Genomic DNA, 22820 nt, shown 5'->3' on the forward strand with positions numbered 1-22820 from the left:
ACTTTATTTCAAACTTAAAATGTAATATTGAAATTGCACTTTGCTTCACATGCTGAAACGACCAGGCTTTGATCGACTGTGGTCACTCACAATGTCAAGAAATAAACAGGACACAGGTTCCAAATTTCAGTGCCTGGCAAGCACGAGGCTGAATCTACAGCGAACCATAGCTTTTCCAGAGTCCGCTCCCTAGAGTGAGTGTTAAAGTCAACGGTGACCAGCTAACATCAGAGGGTCCTTGTTGATTACATTAGTGAGTCAAATCAGAGAATTACTTTAAAGAGAGCCCAGAGCCACAGCTTCTACTCGCTTTCAACCCCCATGACTGTGAAATGATCACCCAGGATGTACCGTAAGAAAGCTTTTAACCATTGCTTCCAAAGCTTTTATCATCTAAATGCTTCCAGTTTTCATTCCTTTTCATGCATGTTCATCATAACACCTGAGGGTTTGTTCTTGATGCAGCAGAGAATACTGTAGCTATAAATATTAGGAAAAGCAGAAGAGCAACAATTTTATTTCATTCCTTCACACCTTTCTTGGGGTCCTGTGCTAGTTTCACCACTAGAATAGAGCCAGTGTTCAGGAGATAGAATCACTATGTTTACCACCTAAAAAATCAATACACGGTCTTCACTGGCGACTAAGCGACACCAGCTGCAGCAGCATTTTGTCCATCCTATAGTAAGTTCATATCATGGCATTTTATTGTAAAGACGTCTTTCTATCCAGACAGTCTGTCTGCAGACTACACACCAGCCTCTGTAGGTGAAAGTCCCGATGCACTTTTTGCTTGACTGATGATTTTCTTACTGTATATATTAAACATTTCTGAAGGGAGATTTAGTTTTTTGGTGACAGTTTAATCAACTACAAAACAAACTTAAAGTATCTAAGATTATTAGACAGCAGGGATTTTTAGGTTCAATTTCTGGCAAAAAAGTCAAAACATTTTAGGGTACTGGTGTCATTTCTTGGATGATCATTCATGAACTGGACACTACTATACATTATTAGGGTTTTTTTGTTACTTTTAATTGACTTTATCAAAAAATCATCCAAAGTTGTCTGCATATTTCCAGTGTTAGAAAACAATGGAAACAAGCCCCTGTGGCCACCTTTTAACCTGGTGTTGGAGAACATGATGAAGGCTAGCTGCTCAGGTGCTTGTGCTGCTTGGCAGCCATGCTAAATTGCCTTATGGGAGCTCTAAACGGTCCCCATGGAATGCTGTTCTTAATATTCAAGGTGACTTGAGCAGCAGGGTCACTTTAACTGTTTTCTCTCTGCCATTAACATTTTCTTCTCTCCACGAGTGTGACTCGAGTGCACTTGTATTTGGCCTGATGAAAAATGGACGAGTAAATTGTCAGAGTACTGCACTGGAAAATTTTCCATGTACTTTCAGAAAGTGGAGGAAATGTCCTCCAAAGGGTTGGCAAAGGTTCATGTGGCTGTGTGCTTTACACGATATACAAGTATATGCATTCACACTTAGTTGGCTAAAGCTCTACATAATCTACATAGAGCTTGCAAAGGCAATATTTTTTTATAATAACATGTATGTAATTTGAAATAATCTTATTTTTATTGCTCTAGTACTCGTTATATTCAATGAGAAATTTCTGGACTGTGTTCTTTAGTGAAGAAATCATATTATAACTATGAAAATCATAACCAAAAATGATCAGGCATTTTCCCCAGTGCACCATCAACATGAATTTCTTTGTCTCATACACATGGAGATTAAGCTGTTTTCCATATCTTTGGCTCTGCAGAAAAACAAATGGGTTAACCAATGAGATGTAACAGGAATTGTAATTGCTGTTCGTCTCTGGATAGCAAATAGCTTTTTATGGTTGTTTGGTCCATTGCACCCAACATGCTTCCTTTTGTGAGGCCTCCGTGTGTGTTGAATTATGTTAACATGGATGAGATGACTGCGTGACATGGGAGCGTGGCTCCCGTGTCGGTGGCTGCTCTGTTGATCTTGTTCTACAAAGTCTAGGCTTGAATTTGAACAGGTTGATGTCACCCGCTTCGGATGTTATCAGCCATAACGAATGGGCTGATCAGAACTTATCAGCGCATTCGTACGGGCCAGTAGGTGCCTGCTCTGCCTCCTCGCTAACAGCTAACAGCTAGCTAAGTTGCTATGTTAAGCAGCTTTAGAGGTTATTGTGGTTAGGGTTAGGGCTGGATGACGGGTGGGGGGTTCAGGTTACAGTTAGCTAACACAATACCGCTAGCTACTTGCTAAATTAGGCTCGCTAATAAATCAAAATCAAAAACTTCGATCCTCCTGTCGGAACAACAACCGTTCAACAGCGCCCCTACTGACCCTGCTGGTTAAATCATCCGAGCCGTGATCAACCTTACGGATCAATGACGATGACCTACTGCACCTATTCACCGCTGCCAGCAGGTAGATGGGCACCTACCGGCTACCTACCGTATGGGCTGATAACCACTGATAATGACCATTGAATGGCGTGATAACGTCTGAAGCCGCTGTTGATGTGGTGGGTCTCTGGTCACAGAAGCTTGTGCTTTTATTTTGACATTGTGTATGTTCATTAAATCCCTGGTCGTTGAAGGACAAAGTGTGTGTCGTGCTCACAGCTCCATTGAGCACACGACTTCAGGGTTGCTGGCTGATGGTCAGTACTCCTGCTTTTTAAGGCCGACTCCCTTTTCTCTGCTTCGGTTCCAGCCTCCTCATGCTCACTGTAATAAGACATGAGCCACCGATAGGAGTTACTGTACAGTGTTAACATGTCCAACCAACATGTCTGGTGTGAAAATGCACTACTGCAATTTGCTCCAAAAAAGATCCTTCTTCTTGGTGTAATGTACATCAAAGCAAATATTTACCTCTAATCATGGTTTGTTTATACATATTTCACAGCAGAGAACAGATGGGTTACATAAGCTTTTGTTCTCAAACACAGTGTGTGATTGTACCTGGACACATAAGAGGATTCTGAATCTTTGTCATAGTAAGAAGATACTTATTCCACTCTCCAGCTTCAGCTTAAAGCAGCCAGACAACACGGTAGCTGGAGAATTAGCAGCCCTGGCTTTATTTTGTTTGCCTCCACATACACTCATGCGTTGTGTCTCCGTGTCTTTCATCAGCTTAGCAGCCTGTCGAAACCGTTTTTGAAACTTCCGATCTTGGCAACAACACGATCCATCTGCTCCGCTTCTCTTTTAATGGGATTCATCTGCGCGATCGCACTCGTGCAAACTTTGCAGGGCGAGTGACTTTCCACGAGCTGAATTTCTAATCACAGCCAACCGGGGGTCAGTCTTGTTGAATCTCATCAAACAAAGCGCCGTGTGTGTTTTACAGCTGCTGGCAGAACCTCCTGTGATCTCGGCTCACCTTGAAGTGGACCATTCCGCCTTGTCCTCTACGCTCCACGTCCCATACATAATCATCCTACATGAAATTTTAAAAGAACTTCTCGAGCTGCCACAAATTACCATTTGCTGGCTGTCTGAGTTAATATGTGGGATTCTGTGTTGGGTCGCTCGTTAGGAAAAGAATCGACTTTGATTGATTGCACTGTTTCATTTTTTCACTGAAGTAGAAAATTGGGAAGGACGAAGAGCGAACGCCTCAAAACGAGCCTTGTGGACAGAATGGTGTTTATTTCTGCCTGTGAATGAATTCCGCTGCTTTTGTTCTGGGCCTTTTGTTTGTAACATTTTTAATTCCCACAACCAGTGCTGGGGCTGTTGGAACAAAAGATGCAGAGATGCAACCATAGCACGAGGAGCACCTGTTCACTTTCTTTGTTTTTGTTTCGCCCACTCAAGTGTTTAATTTATGGACCTCAAGACTGTGTTAGCGCAGGCATCAGAAATTTTTCTCTAATCATGATGTTTACTCCCTGGTTTCTGGGAAGTCTCCTCCGAGTCATCGGGCTGATTAAATTGCTACAGAAGTTTTGCTGCGTGCTCCGCGTGCTTCACGTTGGCAGGCCGTCGTGGGTGGTGGTGGTGACGATGCGTCTGATAAAGATTTAAGACATATTTGGGCTGATGCTTCCACATGCATGTGCAGTTCACAGTCTGTATGCGTGTAGGTGGGCTGGGGGTTGTAGCAGCAGTGATGGGTTCATACCCTGAAGTATGAATTTAGATTAGACCTCTGATCAAATGCTCAACTCTGTATCTTTCTCCTGTTTTTCTTGCTCACTGCCTCTTCACCCCCCCCCCCCCCCACACACACACACACACACTATCTACTCTGCTGCTTCTCCCCATCTACCCATGCCATTACACCGCCTTCGATTTTAGTACTCCCCCAACCTTCTTTACTATCTTCCACTTACCTCCTTGCTCCAGCCAGAAGCTATGAGTGTGAGTGGAGGTAAGATAGGCACCCCCCATTCTATCACCACACACACACACACACACACACACACACACACACACACACACACACACACACACACACACACACACACACACAGTGCTGTAGTCATATGTTCTCTCCTCCCTCATCTCCTCTCTCCCACTGAGCAAACAGCAGTTGGAAAACACGATTCCTCGCAGACCGTTGTTTAGCTCCTAATCTTCCTTAAACAGATCAGTTCGCCTGTCTCATTACTTTTGAACGCCTGTGTCGATATCTTCCCATTAAACTCTCTGCCGTTTTGCCGTGCTAAAATTTAAAACAGACGCACACCCTATAGTCTTGGCCTCTCTATGTTTGCAATGTGTGTTAAATTCGACACAGTGCCTGCGTGTCTGGAACAGACAACAGGATGTTGCATAGAAATACTCGCTATTTTCAGAGGGAACCATGAAGTGGGTCTGTACAGTATGTGCCTGGATTCAATTCTTGTTTGATAGAATGAATTGTGGAAAGACAGTAGAATGTGCTTTGAACCCACCGTTTGCTATAAATTGTCCTCTTTTTGCTTATTCAGTCTAAGATAGTGAGCATTTCTCTCAAAGTGTCATTAACGCAAAGCAATTTTCATAAAAGGTATTTCGTGAATCCCCATAAACTCTTTTACTGTATGTGGCTGAAGTTTTTTTTGGGTGATCAGTTCCGGAAAAGTATAGTTTCTTGAGACAACATTTTATTCCTCTCAAAAACTAATATGGCCATGTATTATGCTTTAGCGCAGTGTGTAATCCTGTATTATATAGCTGAAAAACTCAATATTAACTTTCTTAATGTTTTTCCTTCTAATGGACTCACCAACGTTTGCCCTTTTTTCCATTTGTGGCTTTGTTTGTTTTGTTTTGCTTTATTTATCTTTTTGAAACCAGCAACAACAAACAGACTGCATGCTGATTACAGATGGAGTCAAATTAAAATTCACAGCACAGCACATTATGGCCCCAACCAGCATGTTGTCAGACTGGATAAAAAACTGGTTTTCTACTCTAAGTTGAGTAATGACTCAGCATAAGATAAAACACTTTGAAGCATATAAATCACTGCACTGTGTGGTGTGAGGTGATATCAAACTGTTAAACTGCTAAAGAAATATATTTTGCAGTTTATGCAGTGCGAAAAGACACATTTCTTCCATTTATTCTAAATCAACAACAGAAAACAAGAAGAAAACTAATCACTACAACAATACACACAATACTATTTAATGGTCTATAGTAAAATAATATATCAGCTGAAAATAGGATTCAGTGCAAAGAGCCATGGTGAAAATACTGTATCTTTTTTGTTTTACACATCGGTTGATAGTTAGTTTAAGATATGTCTAACATATGTCTTCTTGATTCAATTTAATTTACTGTAGATTAATCAAAGTAACTTGATTTTAATGCTATTTGAAGCGTCCTCTCATACAAGTAGGTTGATACAATATAGGAAATGCAAAGTACAGTAATTCTTGAGTGATCAATAGAACATGTACAATTAAACTACAAATAGTTTACACATGCTGTAAGTCTACAATAGTCAGCTGAAATATCGCTGAGTCAGCATCAGCTTGTTGCATCTGTTGAATACAGTAAGTGCTATGGAGTGTTTTTACCTAAAGATGATTTGGCTGCTGAGTTTTGTTCTTCTCAACAATACTTGACACATTTCCTGAGGGGTCTGAGGAAACGCAGACGCTTTATTGGCACATGCAGAAAATCTCATCTGTCAGCTGACGTTTGCCAGAAGCCGTGATGGAGACTATGAAGGTAATTAGCCAAATGTTGTGTAGTCTGACAAAACTGCTCTTTAACTTTTGGCTAACAGACTAGATGCTACGCCTGAAGGGCACACGCTGCTGCACGCTCTCTGTGAAACCTGTTACTGCTTTAGAGGAGTCCTGGGCGTCTTGATTGGCTGCCACACGCCCTCCATTCCCTCATGATGGATTCAACTGCACTCATTTGATCCCTCCCCAACCTGTGCTGTTCTGCAACCTGCTTTGATGGGTTGCTTGGAGTGTGTGCGTTTGGGCACATTTTGGTTCATCTGAAAAGAAACGATGCAAAGGCACACAACAGCAATAAAAGCAGGAATGAGATCAATAACAGAAAGACGCTTAACACAGTAAAACCTAATCCCCCGAGTGGTTACTTTGTCTCCAAACCGCATTTGTGTTTAAAGGCGTTAGAGCTGGATGGACATCTGGACAGTGGTCAAACTGGGCGTACTGGTGACTGCACTGCACAGCGTCCACACACACACACACACACACACACACACACACACACACACACACACACACACACACACACACACACACACACACACACACAGAGTATATATTAGGTCACAATGTAAAGTTTAAATCTCAACACAGAAGCGACTCAGCTGCTGTTATTTGTCTTTTACCTTTCTGTACACTGAGAATGTGTTGTTTTCTTTACGCTGCCATCTGTCCAATTACCTCTTTGCACTTTTGTAAATTTGACCAATTCTCCTTGAATTTCTTGGTCTGAACTCAGTCAGGGCTAAAAGGCAACTGGAAGTGGTCTGGACAGAGTTATGCCAGTTGTGTTTTGGCATCTTACCTCAGAAACTGAGCACAAACGATACAGTAAATCACAGTATCTGCCAGTTGGAGGAGGAGAAGCTAATATCGCAAGGCTTTTCCTATTTTGAAGGACTGTGAGATGAACTGATCCAAATGTATTGGTACTGTTCTGGCTGCACTGACGAACCTCATCAGGGACTGCTCGTTTGAGTTCATTTGGTCAAAGAGCCCCTGGAGGAGATGTTTACTCTACTGCAACACTACAGTATGCAACCAAACCATGGGAACTACTGTAGATTAACAAAATCAAACAGAATGAGGATCCCATGATGTCAAGCTCAGTTATTCATTTTATTTCTACAGTATGTTATTAATAATTAATGCTTGCAAACATAATATTTCGGAACTTGCACCTCAATGATTTAGATCAGGGAATCTTTTAAATTAAAGTGTCAGACTGTGTAAGATAAAGCTATTTTAGAGTGTCAGATACTGTTTTATTTATATATATATTTGTATCCATTGAAATTTTACTGCATGCAAATTGATATTGGATCATATCTGGAACTGGCTGATACAATAAATAATTGTATAAACAATGCATAACGTGGTATTTAATGTTCACTGTAGGTGGGGTCAGTCTCAGGGCCTCTTTTCCCTTTATCTTCTTTCCCTGGGCTCCATTCTGAGGAAGCATGACATTTCATTTCATTGTCATGCTGACGACAGTCAAATCTCTCTGCCACTGAAGAAAAGTGATGCTTTTTTTTTAAAATCACTTCTGTCATACCTTGATGACATTAAGGATTGGACGGCCCAATGAGAGAGTTTTTTTTAAAGTTAAACAATAAAAAATCTGAAGCGATGGTGTTTGGTCCAAGTGGCTCCAGTAAACCATCCCAGGTGGACCTAGGATCTTTGGCTCAGTTCGAGAAGCAGTCAGTCTCAAACCTGGGTTTTAAAATAGACTGTGATTTGAAATTGGGACGCCAAATTAGTGTGTTTTAAAGTCCAGTTTTTCCACCTAGGCAGTTGGCTAAAGTGAAGCCTTTCATTACACGGCAGCACTTTAACACAGTGATCCATGAGACTGTTCATGTTTTGCTCCACTGTTTTATTCTTTCGTATTTATTGTCGCTTTTTATTTATTGTGTTAAGTATTTTTTTATGTGCTTGTTTTTAATATTGCCTCATCATGTACAGCTGAAGCTGTTTTAAAGGGCTTTATAAATACAGTTGAGTTGAGTTGAGTTGTGGTATGGAATGAAGTGCATGCAAGGTTTATTTTTGTGGATGTATCTATAATCATATTCTGAATAATGCCATATCTGTTCAGAAAAATCTCCAAGACTATTTTTTCAACGTGCTACAGTATATTGTAGCTTTCCTGCCTGAGTGACAGCTGTCCTGATCTGTTTAAGCTTGGCTTCCATGATGATATATTTAGACAACTTCATCCATGCCTCTTATGCAAATAGCACATACAGTGTAGGGAACATAAGAATCTTAAGAAGAGCGTATCGCAAATAAGACCTGGGCCAAGTCTTGGCTCCTGTGGCAACATGCTGAGTGTAAAGGGGCTGAAGAACATCTGGTGTGATAATTCAAAGGTCACTAAACATATTCAGATAATCATATATTCACAAACTATATGAAAGTGTTCAAAGTCATCTCCCACTCCTCTGCCATAGCTAGAAAGCTGTGTTTATGGAGTTAAGAGGGTGCTTCACAGCCCCTTTAGAAATCAGCCTCTCTTTGGTGTAGTTAGAGGACAGACTTGAAGGACAAACTCCATGTGTTTGCAGTGGAATGATGATCTAGAAATGAGTGCCTGCTTCTCCTTGGTGCTCTTCCTCCTCCAGCCGTTGTCCTCGCAGCTTGACAACATGTTCACTTTAATAGTCGTGTATTACTGCTAAGTTTGGTAAATTCAGAAGCAGCGGGTCCGGCAGTAGGTCATTTGTGCCTGTCTCTGTGTCCTGGGGTGACTGTGATCATCGTTGCAGTGGGGTGAAAGACGGCTAATGTGTGTTTCAGTCTCAGCTGAAACTGTTTGCAGTGAGATTCGAGTCTGAATTTATTTAATTGTAAATTTGTTTTTATTTTTGTTTTTGACACCATACAGTAGATAATAACAGTACTATAGAGATGCACAAACAGTCTCCTACTGTATATGAAAACTAAACCACACTGTGAAAAATCTGAAGCTGTAACCACATACTGGGGGTAATATTCTGGACAGTAGTGACTTTCACTTACTGATCTTCAAGCGTTTTACCCTCATCAGGTGCGCTTCATGCTGACGGTCCCAGGTCCAGTCACTGCGCTGTTAGCCTGCTAATTCTCTAGTAAGAAGAATGATATTATTTCAGGGCAGGACTGCAGCGTGACGTTAGCGGCTTGAACAGAACAGTTGGGAGCATTAACGTTGCGGAATTCCTCCAAAACATGTCCCTTTGTGGTAATGTTTATTTCCACCTTGTTGCTTTAATCTCAGAGCAGTACGTATCAGATTAATTTGTTTCTTAAATCCTCCGCATGGATTTTCTAATCATGAGATGTGCTCATTTAAGCAGAGGTTTTTGAGATTCGTGCCTTGGCGCAACAGAGCAAGATTTTGACTTGAGTGAAGCACAGACAGCTGCAAAACTAATTCAGACTTTGGTGCTTGGGTCGCATTCGGTTGCTGTTTCCTGAAAGCACTGTTGCTCACTCTGTTACTTAATAGAATAGGAAATGTGTCTTAGGATTGTGTGGTGGGTGTGCATAGAATAAAGATTTAAACACGCTTATGACTGACGCTACATCAGTTTAATGCTAAAGGAATTTAAACCAGACACTTCAGCAAATCTGTATTCAGAGGAGCTGCAGGAATAATGCAGCCTAATCAGATTACGCTGATCCATTGTAATGCTTGTAGGTGGCCACTCTCTTTATTCTTCCTCTCCTCCTCCACCACTCTCTTCATCCCTGCTTTGTCTCCACCTCTCTTTTCTTTCCTTTTTCATCCCATCATTCCTTGCCTCTCTGCTGGGTGGTACTTTATATTGTCCTGTTCAGTAAGGCTCAGCAGTCTCATTACTCCCACTCTCACAGCAAACTAGTCCCCGGGGGAAGAAAGAACACACTTTTTAAAAAGTGCCCTGTCACACTCTGACACATCATTTGCATTTAGGTTAAAACCAGTTGGGACTCTTAAATCTTATTTATGGGCGGTGGGATCTCCCTTTTCACTGCAGTATGAGGGCATCAGTTATTGTCAAGACTAACCTTGTTACACCCTCCCAATTACCACAAATACACACGCATGCACGCTGGCATAGTGCTGTGTCACAATAAAAGTGTTTTGGTTAGTAAACAACTTATAATCTAAACAGGGGTTATGGCTATTACCCAGCATGCAAGTGTTTCCGCCACTAGTAATCAGTATAATGGGCTGTCTGACGAAAAGGTGGCGCAGCCTCACAGTGTGAAGCGAAGCGCTAATGCGACTGCACTGCAATCTGATTCGTACACAACGTGCGTACGCAATATTAATGATGGCTGCTTTTACCATTATTACCTAAGAGCGTAAAGTGCTTACAGCACACAGAAGTTACGCACAAAGTGAATTGGAAAAAGAAATATGGACGTCCGGTGGGCTAGCTCCTCTAAGGAAGCCCCTCATGGAACGATTGTCATGAGGAAAAGCTAACCAACCACTGTGTGATGGATTTGGGCTGTTGTTTGTGAGCATCAGCAGCAGGACGTTCATCATGGTGTGTTGAGCATAAGATCCATTTTAGTCTAATTATGAAAATTATACTAGATTCAGATTTACGGAATCACAACAATGAGAAAACGTACAGTATGTTCTAGCAGAATATTTTTTTTAATTTTAATTTAGTTTATTTTTGTGAATTAATACATCTGATTGGTATAAAATTAAAATTTCTGATATGAATCTTTATTCATTCAGTGATTCTTATTTATACAGTTGGGGGATTTTGTCTGCATGGGTCCAGACCCATGTGCTGGTGTTAGGATGTAGAGTAACTCAAGCGCACAGTGTGTAAAATGTCTGTGATCAGCAGGAAACCGCATCATAGGTAGCAATTAGTGTGATGTGTAGCTTAGCATGGAGTTTGCCTGTGTTGTACATGTATATGCAGTAGCTACCTTCACAAGCCTTTCAAGAATAATTGGGTTTTGTGATGTGACAGCTGAAAGTCACTTTCCTTTCTCTGGCTTCACAATTGCTTTTCGTTTGATCAGGACTAAACCTCATTATTACTTAGAGACTGGGGCTTTGCTTGAAACCATCTTTGTTTTGCACTGCTCCGCTGCACAAATAGACCAGCACATATTCTGGACTTTGATCAATTATGGAACATTTGCTAATGGACTGTGGCCCATTCAGTGCACCCCTGGCATATCTTTTTGCATGGCATTGTGTTCGCCTTTCTGTTCATTTTATTGTGACATCTGTGTGTAAAATGAGCTTTAAATGATTTGATAGCTTGTATACCAGCAGACTTGCATAATATGTTTAGATAATAGTTTTGTGTTCTACTCTGGGTCAAGCCAGCAATTAGTGTAATAGTCTTTTCCATGGCACAGTGTCCAAAGCAATCCATAAAGAGTTGAAGGGGTCGCACTGTGTGCCATACATTAAACACTGTAGTGGCATTAGGGTGTGATGTGCACCGTTGCAAACGTGTTTTCTAATGAATAAAGGAGCCCAGCTAACACCAACGGAGATGTTCAATACTGTGAGACATTGACACATGTCTTTCAGGTTCATGTTTTGCTGATGCACCTTTGCCACTTCACACTTATATAACAACAGCTCTTTCATAAAGCCCCGTCATGCATTAAAAATGTTTTCCATTTCTGCTGCGTGTGTGTTGAGGCATGAATCACCAAAGACCTGACGTGGTCCACAAAGCACACTGTGTCTTATTATTGTCCTGCCTGCTTCCATAATATAGTTCTACTCACATTTGTCTTTTTAATTGCAAGCTTGGCGTCTATGTAGCAGGAAGATGATTGGTACTGACTAACGCTGTTAATGCAATTAGCCACTATTTATTTACACAGACAATTTATTTATGCACATTAGCTCCCTAGGAGGGAGAGAGACTTAGAGGTTAGAGCATCATTTCTCTTTGTAGATGTGCACTGGATGATACAGTTTGAATGAGTGAATTGTACCTAGAGGAACTGCTGCTTTGCTGTTGTGTTGAAGGCAAAAGGTGGAAACACCAAACACTGACCTGGTTTAAATTTGTCTTTTGTTCGTTTGCTGCATTTTGTTCATTTATAACAATAAATGTTTAACACTTGCGTTTTTTTCCACACCTGCCTGAAACAGACAAACAGAACACTTTCCACTTTTTCCACTTTTCTGTGAAAGTCCAACAGAGATTTAAGTTATTAAAATAAACTAAATAAGCTGTGTTATATAACATTGTGTAAGTTAACATAAATGTACTGCACCTTCATTTTTCTCTTTTCCGAGACGCACAACATTACTGATACTACTGTAGGTTTGGTTCATAGTGGCAGTGGTTGGCAGAAAATAATAAGAAAACAACAAAGTTGTGCAAGGCTTTTCATCTACTGGCCTTTGTGTGCCCTTCTATCTGCCAGAGATCTCTGGGAACTCGGAGGACATCCCTCTAGTGCGCTGGAGGCAGCAATGGCTGGAGAACGGCACGCTGCTCTTCCACATCCACCACCAGGACGGCAGCCTGACGCTCCCAGATCCCACGGAGGACCCGGCCAATGATTCTACAAAGGAGGAGCTCCGCATCCTGCACATCTCTGTGATGGTAAAGCTCTGTGTTCCAAATGGAACTCTCCACAGCTCAGACAACCTTTGTGAAGACTAATCTTTTATTGCATTTTTCTTTTGGGACACTTTACAGTGAAAATCTGGCCTGTGCTAAGATAACTTATTAAATTTAACTTCATGCTTTTTATCTTTTTAATAATATGGACGTAGATTTGAATATTTCACTGCTTACTGTGGATTAGCTATTTTCACCATCCTCTGTGAAACGGCGTTAGCGCTAATCTGTAGTTAGAGCAGTGGTGTGTGAACTGCAGGGTCAGTGGTCTTAGTGTTGAGGTGTGCGTGGACGAGAACCCTAACCCTGTAATAGCAGCGTGGCAGCTGTCCAACCACAGTTCCACCCGTGGATCAATAAAGCGTCGCACACACTCACACGACGCACTCTAGAGTAAAATCTTTTAGTAGCAGGTAAATCCTGCAGGTTTCATGTTACAGTTTGTGTTAATGTTTCATCTCACATGGTTTTTGTCTTGTGTCTTTATTCTAAATGTATAGAAATCCCAAGCAAACCCTTGAGAAGCCCTTTGGCCGCGCTCACCCTGCCTCATGATTTGTTGATACTCGACACATATCGAGTGCAGAGCACACACTGGAGCCTGCTGTTCTGCAGCCTGTTACAGTGCATGGACACGTTTGACATCCATGTGTTATAGTAGAAAATGTTACAAGTAACGCTGGACTGTAAGCAAACAGACGAGAGCTCATCTTCACCCGCTAACCTTCGCTTTCAGGAGACATTGCACAGGCTATACAGTACAAACTGTACTTCTGTGCCAAATATGCATGTATGTTTTTAAGTTTTAAGCATTTAAGTTTTACATTTCTCTTGCAGTTTGCAGATTTTTGCAGTGCCTGCACTGTATCCCCTCAATCTTATCTGCTATGTTGGCAGAGTAGGAAATGAAATCTTAATTCTCACTGCTTCCTCCTCTTGCCTCAGGAAATGTATATTTATTAGATCTTAGATATGCCACACCTACTCCCAGTGCCCTTTACCAGCCCAAAGACATTACAGCCGTGCTTTGATGGATGATATGTATTTTCAGACATTGAGAGCATAATATAGCTGGATACACAAATGATTAGTCAGCTTGAGTACACTCTCGCTAGCAGCTACATGCGCTGAATGGAGGCAGGGACGTGTACATCAACACCCAGTGAATGTCAATGACCTCCAGACCTTGAAATAATGACAAATAGCTGACCTTGACTACTCTCTGCATGTTTTGCATGTATTAGCAAATATCAAGCAGATCTACATGGCACATCGACATGAGTGATGACAGCGTTTGTGTATGGAAATGAAATAGCCAGTGCAGAGGTTCTGCTTCTTGCTGCTCTGATTTTCCTCTAATCTCCTATTTTTACTCGCAGCTCTATCTGCATTTCACATCCCATCAACCTCAGGTCTGTGTCTTTGTGCTCCCTGCTCTGCTAATTCTTCATCCTGAAAGAGCTGCGGCAGTAGTGCTGCCACCGGGGTGTTTTCATGAAGGTGTGAGTAGAGCAGGATTAGCATGCAGATACGAGCAGACCGTGACAACAGATGGAAGCGGCGCCGCTGCTGCGCTGCCCAGGCCCTGCTGCAGCTTGCTACTCGGCTGGAGGCCCCGACCTATAAATCCAAAGCCATGTCATTTGTTCAGCTCCTTGCGGATGCAAAAAGGATCCCACGAAGGCGCCTCTGCGGGGTTTTTAGCTTAAACTCACACCTATAACCAGCCCTCTTTGTGTTGTGTGTCATAGGAGGCTATACAACAGTAGTCAGCAACCTGTTGGAAAAGATGCATAATCAAAAAATCCCCACCTCAGCTTACGATAACAGAAGGAAATGCAGGTAGAAAACATAATGAAACATGAAATAGCTGCAGTTCAGTTCAACGTGGCTTGATGTCCTTTCTGTTAGATAATCACGTTGCTCTTGCAGGTGTAATTGCTCAGCATTGGCAGTGCTATTGTGACAATGTCCTGCAGTAGTGTAGCTGAAGGCGCCTTTAGACCGAGACACAACAATGACTCTGCCTGTTTCTTACATTGTGTGTCTAATAGAAATGTGATTAAATCTGTGTTCGACTGTATAATATCAGTCTGAGCCTGGCAGATACGAATAGATTTCACACTATGAAATGCTCTTTTGCCTCAGATTATTTCATAGTAATTGGATGGTGGCCTGTGTTGGCTGGGTTTTTGGACTGATGACCAGAGGATTTTATGTTATTTCTGGTTATGGTTGACATTTGTAGACAACTATACATCACACAGGATAAAGTAGCTTTTGATTGAACACTGATGGAGGAGGATTGTATACACATTCTAATGAAGTAATTAATTAAGTAATCAGAGTGAAATTAAAACCTTTCAAGCAAATCCTTAATTCATAAACTGCATGCATACTCATACTGTACAGTAGGTACAGCATACATGTAGCTTGTTCAGTGTACAATGATATAGTAGATGTCAGATATTGCCGATTTAGGACACATTTTCTTTAGCAATCCACAAATTGAACTTGCATTACATCGTATTGGGTAAATTGATTTTATTCTAGTAATGCAACCTGACACAGGTTTATAAATGTTCTGATTGGCTGAGCTTGTGGAAAACATCCATGGAGCTGAAATACACCATCTCTCAAACTCTGAATGCTGTCTCAGTCTCTCACTGCAGTTAAAGTTTTCCACTGCACCTTAAAACACAGGCTAAAAACATGTTCACAGATTTTCTGCAGTCACGCTGCCCAAAATCAAATGTAGTCAGCTAATGGCAGTAACCAGCCTGAAAACGTACCTTTGTCATCAGATGTCTTCTTCCATCTGTCTCAAACTCAGCCTAAAGTGATGTAATAATAAAGATTATTTCTAACAGAGAAGCTGAAGTCAGCAAATAATTGATGATGATGGTTCAATTTCATGCATATGGACTAATCAATTCTGTCAACGCTTAATTTAGCTGTAGATACTAATACTGCATTCCATTCATATCATGCTAAAATTGACTAAAGGTTTTAGTGATGAAAGAAAAATTGTTATTTTCCTGTAACATTTGTCTCGGGGGGGTGGGGGGGGTAGTTTTACAGCACTGCTGACATGTTTTTATCAAACACACAAAATAAAACTGAACTAGTCCCAGGTCTGCACATCCCAGCCAGGTTCACTTAGCCCATAAGTGGAATATGTGAGATGCCACAGTTCACTGCCTGGTCAGTCTGCCTAATGGAGGCGTGGGGACTCCAGCATTTCTCTGGCTTGAAGACAAGCCAGACTTATTATGGGCCTGATCTTAAAGGCGGAAACATGTTTAATGAACTGCACTGAACCTGGGATCTGATGCCAGAAACCTGGTAATTTACTGTAGGTTAGTGCGGAAGTAAAGATCACAGCCGTATTTTAACTCAGAGATATCTTTACTACAGTAGTTTTAAAGTGTAGTGTTCTAAAGTTGGAGAATTCCTCCTGTAGGTTTCAAAGGTTTCCCAGTGCTTTTACATCCAACAAGGTGACCACAGTGTCCTCCACTGAGCAGCGGCTGCTCATCCATAATAGATGACTGGACTTGTGTATTTCTGTACCAACACTGGGTGAGACACAGGAAGTTCAAGCACACGTCCTCAGCTTCAGCTTGAACTCTTCAAGCCAAAGAAAGGTGAAAGATGCAATCCCACAACTCCAGCCAGACACAGACAAATTAAAACGCTGAGTCAGACAGATTAGTTGATGCATTGAGACTAAAGCTCTAGTTCATTTTTGCAGCAAACAATTATCCATAATTTTACACATTTTATTCAGTTGCTAATTCTTTTGGAAAAGTCTAATTATAACAAACCTAGTCAATAGTATTATGTGAAAACCTAAGCTTCAAATGTAGGTTTTAAATTTAATGTTTATCTCCTTTACCTTCTTTTCTCAGGGGCAAACACTGTTCAACATAAGCAACAATTGTAATAAAACCCACACTCAAAAGCTCCAAAATGGATCTAGTCTAAAAAGGTGGCAGGCCCGTCCTACATAACCACTGACATGGTCCGTTTTGCTGGACGGTGCAGAATTTGGCCACAGTGGGTTCTCAGCTGCGTGAAAGGCCTTGAGGTAAAAGCTTGCTATGATCAATGGTGTGAAAAAAGCCCCTCACTGTGTCCACTCACCCCTACAGGCGAGGAGCAGTTGCTCCGTCAGAGGCGTATGGTCCCATGTTAACTGCAGAGCAGACGGCCAGGCTCTGCTAGACCTCGACCTAAGATCCCAGTTTGGGAGTTACAGCTCCCAGTGTTCCCATTACCACGGGCACGACTTGTGCCTCACCCTCCACATCTTCTCCATCTCTTCTTTCAGCCCTTGGTGCTTCTCGACCTTCTCATGCTCCTTCTTCCTGATGTTGCTATTACCTGGGAGTGCTACATCTATCACTACAGCCTTGTTTCCTGTTTGTCCACCACTACCATGTCGGGTTGGCTGGCCATTACCAGTTTACCTATACTATATATAGGTAATTCCCAAAAATGTATACATACATTTTAGGGAATTACGTGGGATGCACTAAAGTATAAATGTGGACCTCATGTCAACCATGACCCCTAACCCTCTCCCAACAATAAAGATTCCTGATAATATTTTCTTCAAGCTAAAAGCACTAACATGATACGTCACCATGGTCTCTGGCATTTAAACCCTCACTGAAGCTGTTGACTGATTTAATAGGACTCCTCCTATTTGCCCTACAGCACCAGAGGTGTTGTAGTCCTCCACCAGAAAGGGCATTAAAGCTACTGTATGACGACAGATGGGTTAACAGGTAAAAGCAGGTATGGGGAGTAAAGCACCTTGAATGTGACAACAGAACTCCTAATACGACACGCTTCCTCTGGGCCTCATCTCTGGAAGTAGGAGAAAACACGCACTTTGTGGCCTTTTACAAAATGACAGCATCATGTACACACATATAACTTCTCTCCAAGCTCTGTGCTTTTTCTTTGTGTTGTTACTTTAAAGAGTAAACTGTGATGTCTGTAATTTACCAGATTTCTTCCAAACATTGATGCCTTACTGATGTACACCGCCATCCCACATGTGCATCAAAGGAAATTCCTCTAATGCAGCCTCCTAAAGCAAACTGAACCACTACCAGCTTAAAAAACTGGAGCCAAACAATTCTAAGTCTGCTGAAAACTTGATTTATGCTCAAAACATCGGCAGCAAAGCAAAGCATAGTAAACACTGACTGTAATATACAGTGTAGTGAATGACTATTCTGTACTATTGCCTAATAATTTAAGGAATATTGTTGCATTTACCTAAACACAGGGAGTCTCCCACCCTGATCCAAAGCAGCACTCTCTTTAAAGGGGGGGTGGTCATTGGGACACAGCTCAGCTTGGGGGATATTGACATTCATGTGGTGACCCTCCTAAAGCCCTTGTTGATGGCATTGATCATATAAACCTGAAATCAATGTGGCCCTGACCACTTGTAAAGCAGTCGTCTCGGCTGAATCCCAGCCTCCAGAGCTGCTCCATGAGCATCACAGCGTAGCGTGTTTTTTTAAAGCCGGCCGAGCGAGACAAACCAATCCATGGCTTCCCCGTGGGCCGAGGACGGCACGCTGCCCGAGTGCCTGCTCTGTTTGTAATGCTGCTGAATCTCTGATGCACACAACAGAGCACCACCAGGTTGTGTGATGCCACAAAAACAAAACAACAAAATGGAAATTGCTGCTTTAGTGGAGAAATGAAATTGTTTGCTCAAATTTTTTGATTGTAATATTGGGTCAAATTGGCTCATAATTCATAGTACTGTAATTTCACACTGTAGCGCTGTGGGGTTGTTTGCTTTCTTTTGGTACAACTACTGTAGGTGCAGTTTGTTGGAACCTTGTATTCAATCCTGCATTCACTCACCATTTTTGCTTGTCATAACTTTCATATTTCAGTAGCAAGTCAATAGTTTTATCATCATCATAACAATTATCATCTCCAACTACAGTGTTAATCAGTGAAACTGGTCCAAAGTTCACGTGACCTGACGTTGCAGCCTGCAGAAGGTCGGTTCCATCTCCTTAACTATAACAACCCTGTCACCTCCTGAGTCTCAGCTCCAGGCTTTGGATTTGGGCAAAAATAATCAAAAAAAGATAGCTTTTGTCAATATAGAATTTGGCAACTAAAGAGAGTTATTCTTGCATGGGGAAACACAAAGAGGACTGTCAAGATACTATTAGAAACACAGTACATTTACAGTATGTATCATACAGTATGCAACACAGCACTAAACATTCTGGGAGCCATGAGCGCAACTAGTTGTCTGTTCGATGATGCAACACCTACTGCACTTGATTTGCTGAACAAATATGAGGCGTTGACATTGGTCTGAAACCAGGAATGGAGGAAGCACTAAATCCACAGAAAATGATCACACAAACTCTGCAGCTTACGCACCTCTATGGAGGATGGGGAAGGTTTTAAGCTACTGCTACTACTACTACTTAAAACCAACTGTAAGAGAGCCTCAGACCTCTCAATGCGAGTGAAAAGATGGCGCACTGCGACAATCGACAGGTGTAACTTTCCCTCCAACGTCCAGACGAGGGGGTGGGTTTCAATACAAAACACAACTACCTTCAGTTTAGTTTTACATCCCTCTTGATTTAATATTATTTGAAAGACTGATACATGTTTAGATGGAAAAATGAATCTATTGTGTGTCATATATAAGAAGCATATTTGTATAGTTTACAAGTATACATCCCCCCATATCCCTTTTTTCAGTGTGTTCAGCCACTTGTTCCAGTGGTGCAGTCTGGTGTTTTCTACTAGAAATCCCTGACAAAGCCACTGTACAGTAGTCTTCAGAAAATAAGCACTTACTTACTGTAACTGCTTTCAACAATTTCATAGTTTGATCCAAGTCGTCTTTGTAGTCTCTGATAAACCCCAGGCCTTTTTTCTGGCATAGCCATATTAAAATGAGTATATATCTGTAATCACAAAGATATTAAATTATGCTGAAGTGTAGAGGAAGTTTGGGTCATTTACATGAACTCTAAGTAATACATGTGTTGGTGATCCTCAGGAATACACAGGGAAACTCAGAAAGTAGCAGGGTGTCACTTGCCATGTTTTGCTCAGTTGTTAAACTCCCCGTGGTGCTTTTAAGTCACAATACGTTACAAAAGGTGGTGTTGTGTACATCTGGTTATATGAAGGCCACCTTTGTAGTTCAGACATCTAGTGCATGTAACAGATGGTATGTGTGACTACTGTGTGTGTGTGTGTGTGTGTGTGTGTGTGTGTGTGTGTGTGTGTGTGTGTGTGTGTGTACTGTACAGAATTGTCTGTTCACAATGTTGGTTGTAGGCAGGTAAAAGCATGACAGTAGTTACTGTACTGTAATGTACTGTTGTGTTGTACAGTGTTTTGTATAGTGCAACATACTGTACAACCAGAATTTGTCTTATATTTGTATTTGTAATAATATATGTTGTTTTGTTTTGCTATATGCTACATACATTACATGTACAGTGTGCATTTATGCATGTATATGTTATAATTACTCTAACCGTACTAAAGCATATGAGTCCTAATAGGTTTGAGAAAGTTATAGAATCCCAGAAAGTGTAGAAAGTGTTTTTTGCCTCAAGCAGTGTCTCAGTTAGCAGACAACAGGAGTCTGATAAACTTTATATGGCGACAGAATCAAATAATTTCCGCTGTCTCAGGATCTCAGCTAGGACCAGTGTTTTATAAAGCAGACAGCATGTTTTAATAAATCTGACTCGCACAGGAGCTCAGATGTTAAATGCTGCCCATCTGCTTGTTTATGTAGAAGCCTCATACAGAAAGAGAATTAAGCATTGATTTTATTCTTTTTAATGTTGCAGCTAAACTAGACTTAAAGAAAGGACAGAAAGAAAATCAGAAGCAAGTCTTGCTTTGTCAGTACCCACGTTACCGTGTAACACTCCATTTCTTGTTTTTCAAAATAAAGCTAAGTTTCTATAATGTAAACTATATGATAAACATTAGTTTACATTTATCTGTGGTGTAAAACAAGTTTGGGCACTGCTCCTTTACTGTAGATGACCTGTACTAACTGTGTACTGTACTAATTAATAGTTGTCCTGGTTGTAAAGTTGTACAACTGTAGGGTACCATTCAGGGATGTACCAGTTTCAGGCTAACTGACAAGTGAAGGTACAGGAGCAAAGGTGGTGCCTAAGATGAAGAAACCTGAATGAATGAGTGAACCCAATGCTTCGTTATTGACAGCTGAAAGTCAGATTCATTTGGTGCGGGTAAGAGGAAGCGCAGAGCATGTAGTGAAGGTGTGTGGAGGTCAGGTACAAAATTCCTAATCAACCAGCAGTTACAACCATACAAAGTCATTCTTTGATTTTGCAATTTAAACCACACTGAATGACGTATTATTCCCTTCAAATAGACGAGACTGCAGTTATCTCCATTTTAACCAATTACTTTAAATACTGATAGTATTATACTATGCTGCCAGCCACTTCAGACCAGAAGTACTACTAAACATATTTCTAGCACTTGAATGCCTTTGTTGTGGAGATTGTACTCTATTGGGAACAGTGTGTTGAGGTGTGCAGGGACAGAGCCAAAGCTATGAACATGAGTGGAGTAGCTGCCTGAATTGGCGGCTCTTGAGCCTATTTCGTGTGCTTTACAATAAGATAGGCAGCCAAAATGTGCAGATTGTGCTTCATACAGAAGTAAAGTGACTATCAAAAGGGAAGGTGTTGGCAAATAACTCCTGGCTGCACAGTGAGCAGCCATCATTGCTTTTGATGTGCAGGTCAAAATGACTAAAACGGGGGAAGAGATGGAGGCAGAATCTCTTTTGGCCTAAAAACATCTTGACGTGCTGTTGGACACAATCTGAGTGAGCAAGAAGGTTTTAACACAACCTGTCCTGGAACCAGTCACTGAAGTCCGCTTTCAGAAGTCAGTCATTGTTGAGAGTCAACCACTCGCACTGTATTAGGCACAGCTGTCCCAATTCCCAACTTTTAATTTGCTTTCAGCCTGAATTCTGTTGTCTTCTTAATTGTAGGCATTGGATGGCAGTACAGTTGCTAACGTTGCTACAGTATCATTATCTGCTGTCTTTGAGTCCAGCACAGCTACTGTGGGAGGTCCCAGGTTCAAACCCCACCAGGTGTGTCCTTGAGCAACAGCTGCCCGGTCGCCCACTGCTCCAACAGGGGATGGGTTGAATGACGAAGACCAATGACGTTGTTGCATTGTATGTGACAATGACCAATAAAGGCTTTCTTCTTCTTCTAACATCCCTTTCATCGATATAGATGAGACAAGTAACCACCTGAACCACCCTGAATCAAATGGTTTCAACTGTTTACCCTTAATACCTTAAATGCATTTCCCTCCATGTGACAGATCCAAGAGTTCAAAACAGGATGTTTCAAATTCCATTCACATTTAATCACATCTTTAAATCAAATTCAATCAAGTGGCCCTTTGGCTTTGATATAGTCGTTTTATAGCCAGAAACTTCCTCTCGTTGTCTCGTAGCTGTCAGATAGTGGGGATCTTTCTGTCTCCTGCATCTTAATGCCTAACGTTCAGAGACTAAGTGACAGATTGATAGCTCAGCACTAATAACATGTCCACTTTGTCAGATTGAGGAAAACCACGTCTTCTCCCCCTCATTCAGGGCGTACATGACAGGAGTGTAAGTCATGAGAAGCACTGGTGCCATTATAACATCATCCTCATCCGTTAGTAAGTAGATTATGAGGCCAGATCGCCGGCAAGCTTTGATGTGTGTTTTGGATTTATTGGCTCTATAAGAGGACAAGGTCCACTTAGTCCCCACTTTAATGCTCGACATTACTTGGAATCAAACTGCGTTTTCCATATGATCTATATTATCCCCCTGTCCACCTGGGTGCTAATGCAGGTTGATGGCTTTGAACTTGTCATTGAGATAGGTTTAATTGAGACTATAAAGTATTGGACATCATTAAGGTTTCTATTCTATTTTCATATTTATCTG

General features: G+C 41.4%; 1 protein-coding gene across 4 annotated transcripts in view; it reads left to right on the plus strand.

Moving 5' to 3' along the window:
• Nucleotides 1-22820, plus strand: part of astn1 (astrotactin 1) — a 162292-nt gene that overhangs the window by 35918 nt on the left and 103554 nt on the right. For all 4 annotated transcript variants that reach the window (XM_029132985.3, XM_029132987.3, XM_029132988.3 and 1 more), the window contains exon 2: nt 12591-12772. In XM_029132985.3, the coding sequence (XP_028988818.2) occupies nt 12591-12772 (182 nt within the window). The remainder of the gene's footprint in view (nt 1-12590; nt 12773-22820) is intronic.

This window comes from Betta splendens, chromosome 17, assembly GCF_900634795.4.
Source record: "Betta splendens chromosome 17, fBetSpl5.4, whole genome shotgun sequence".
In the NCBI taxonomy this organism is placed as follows: domain Eukaryota; kingdom Metazoa; phylum Chordata; class Actinopteri; order Anabantiformes; family Osphronemidae; genus Betta; species Betta splendens.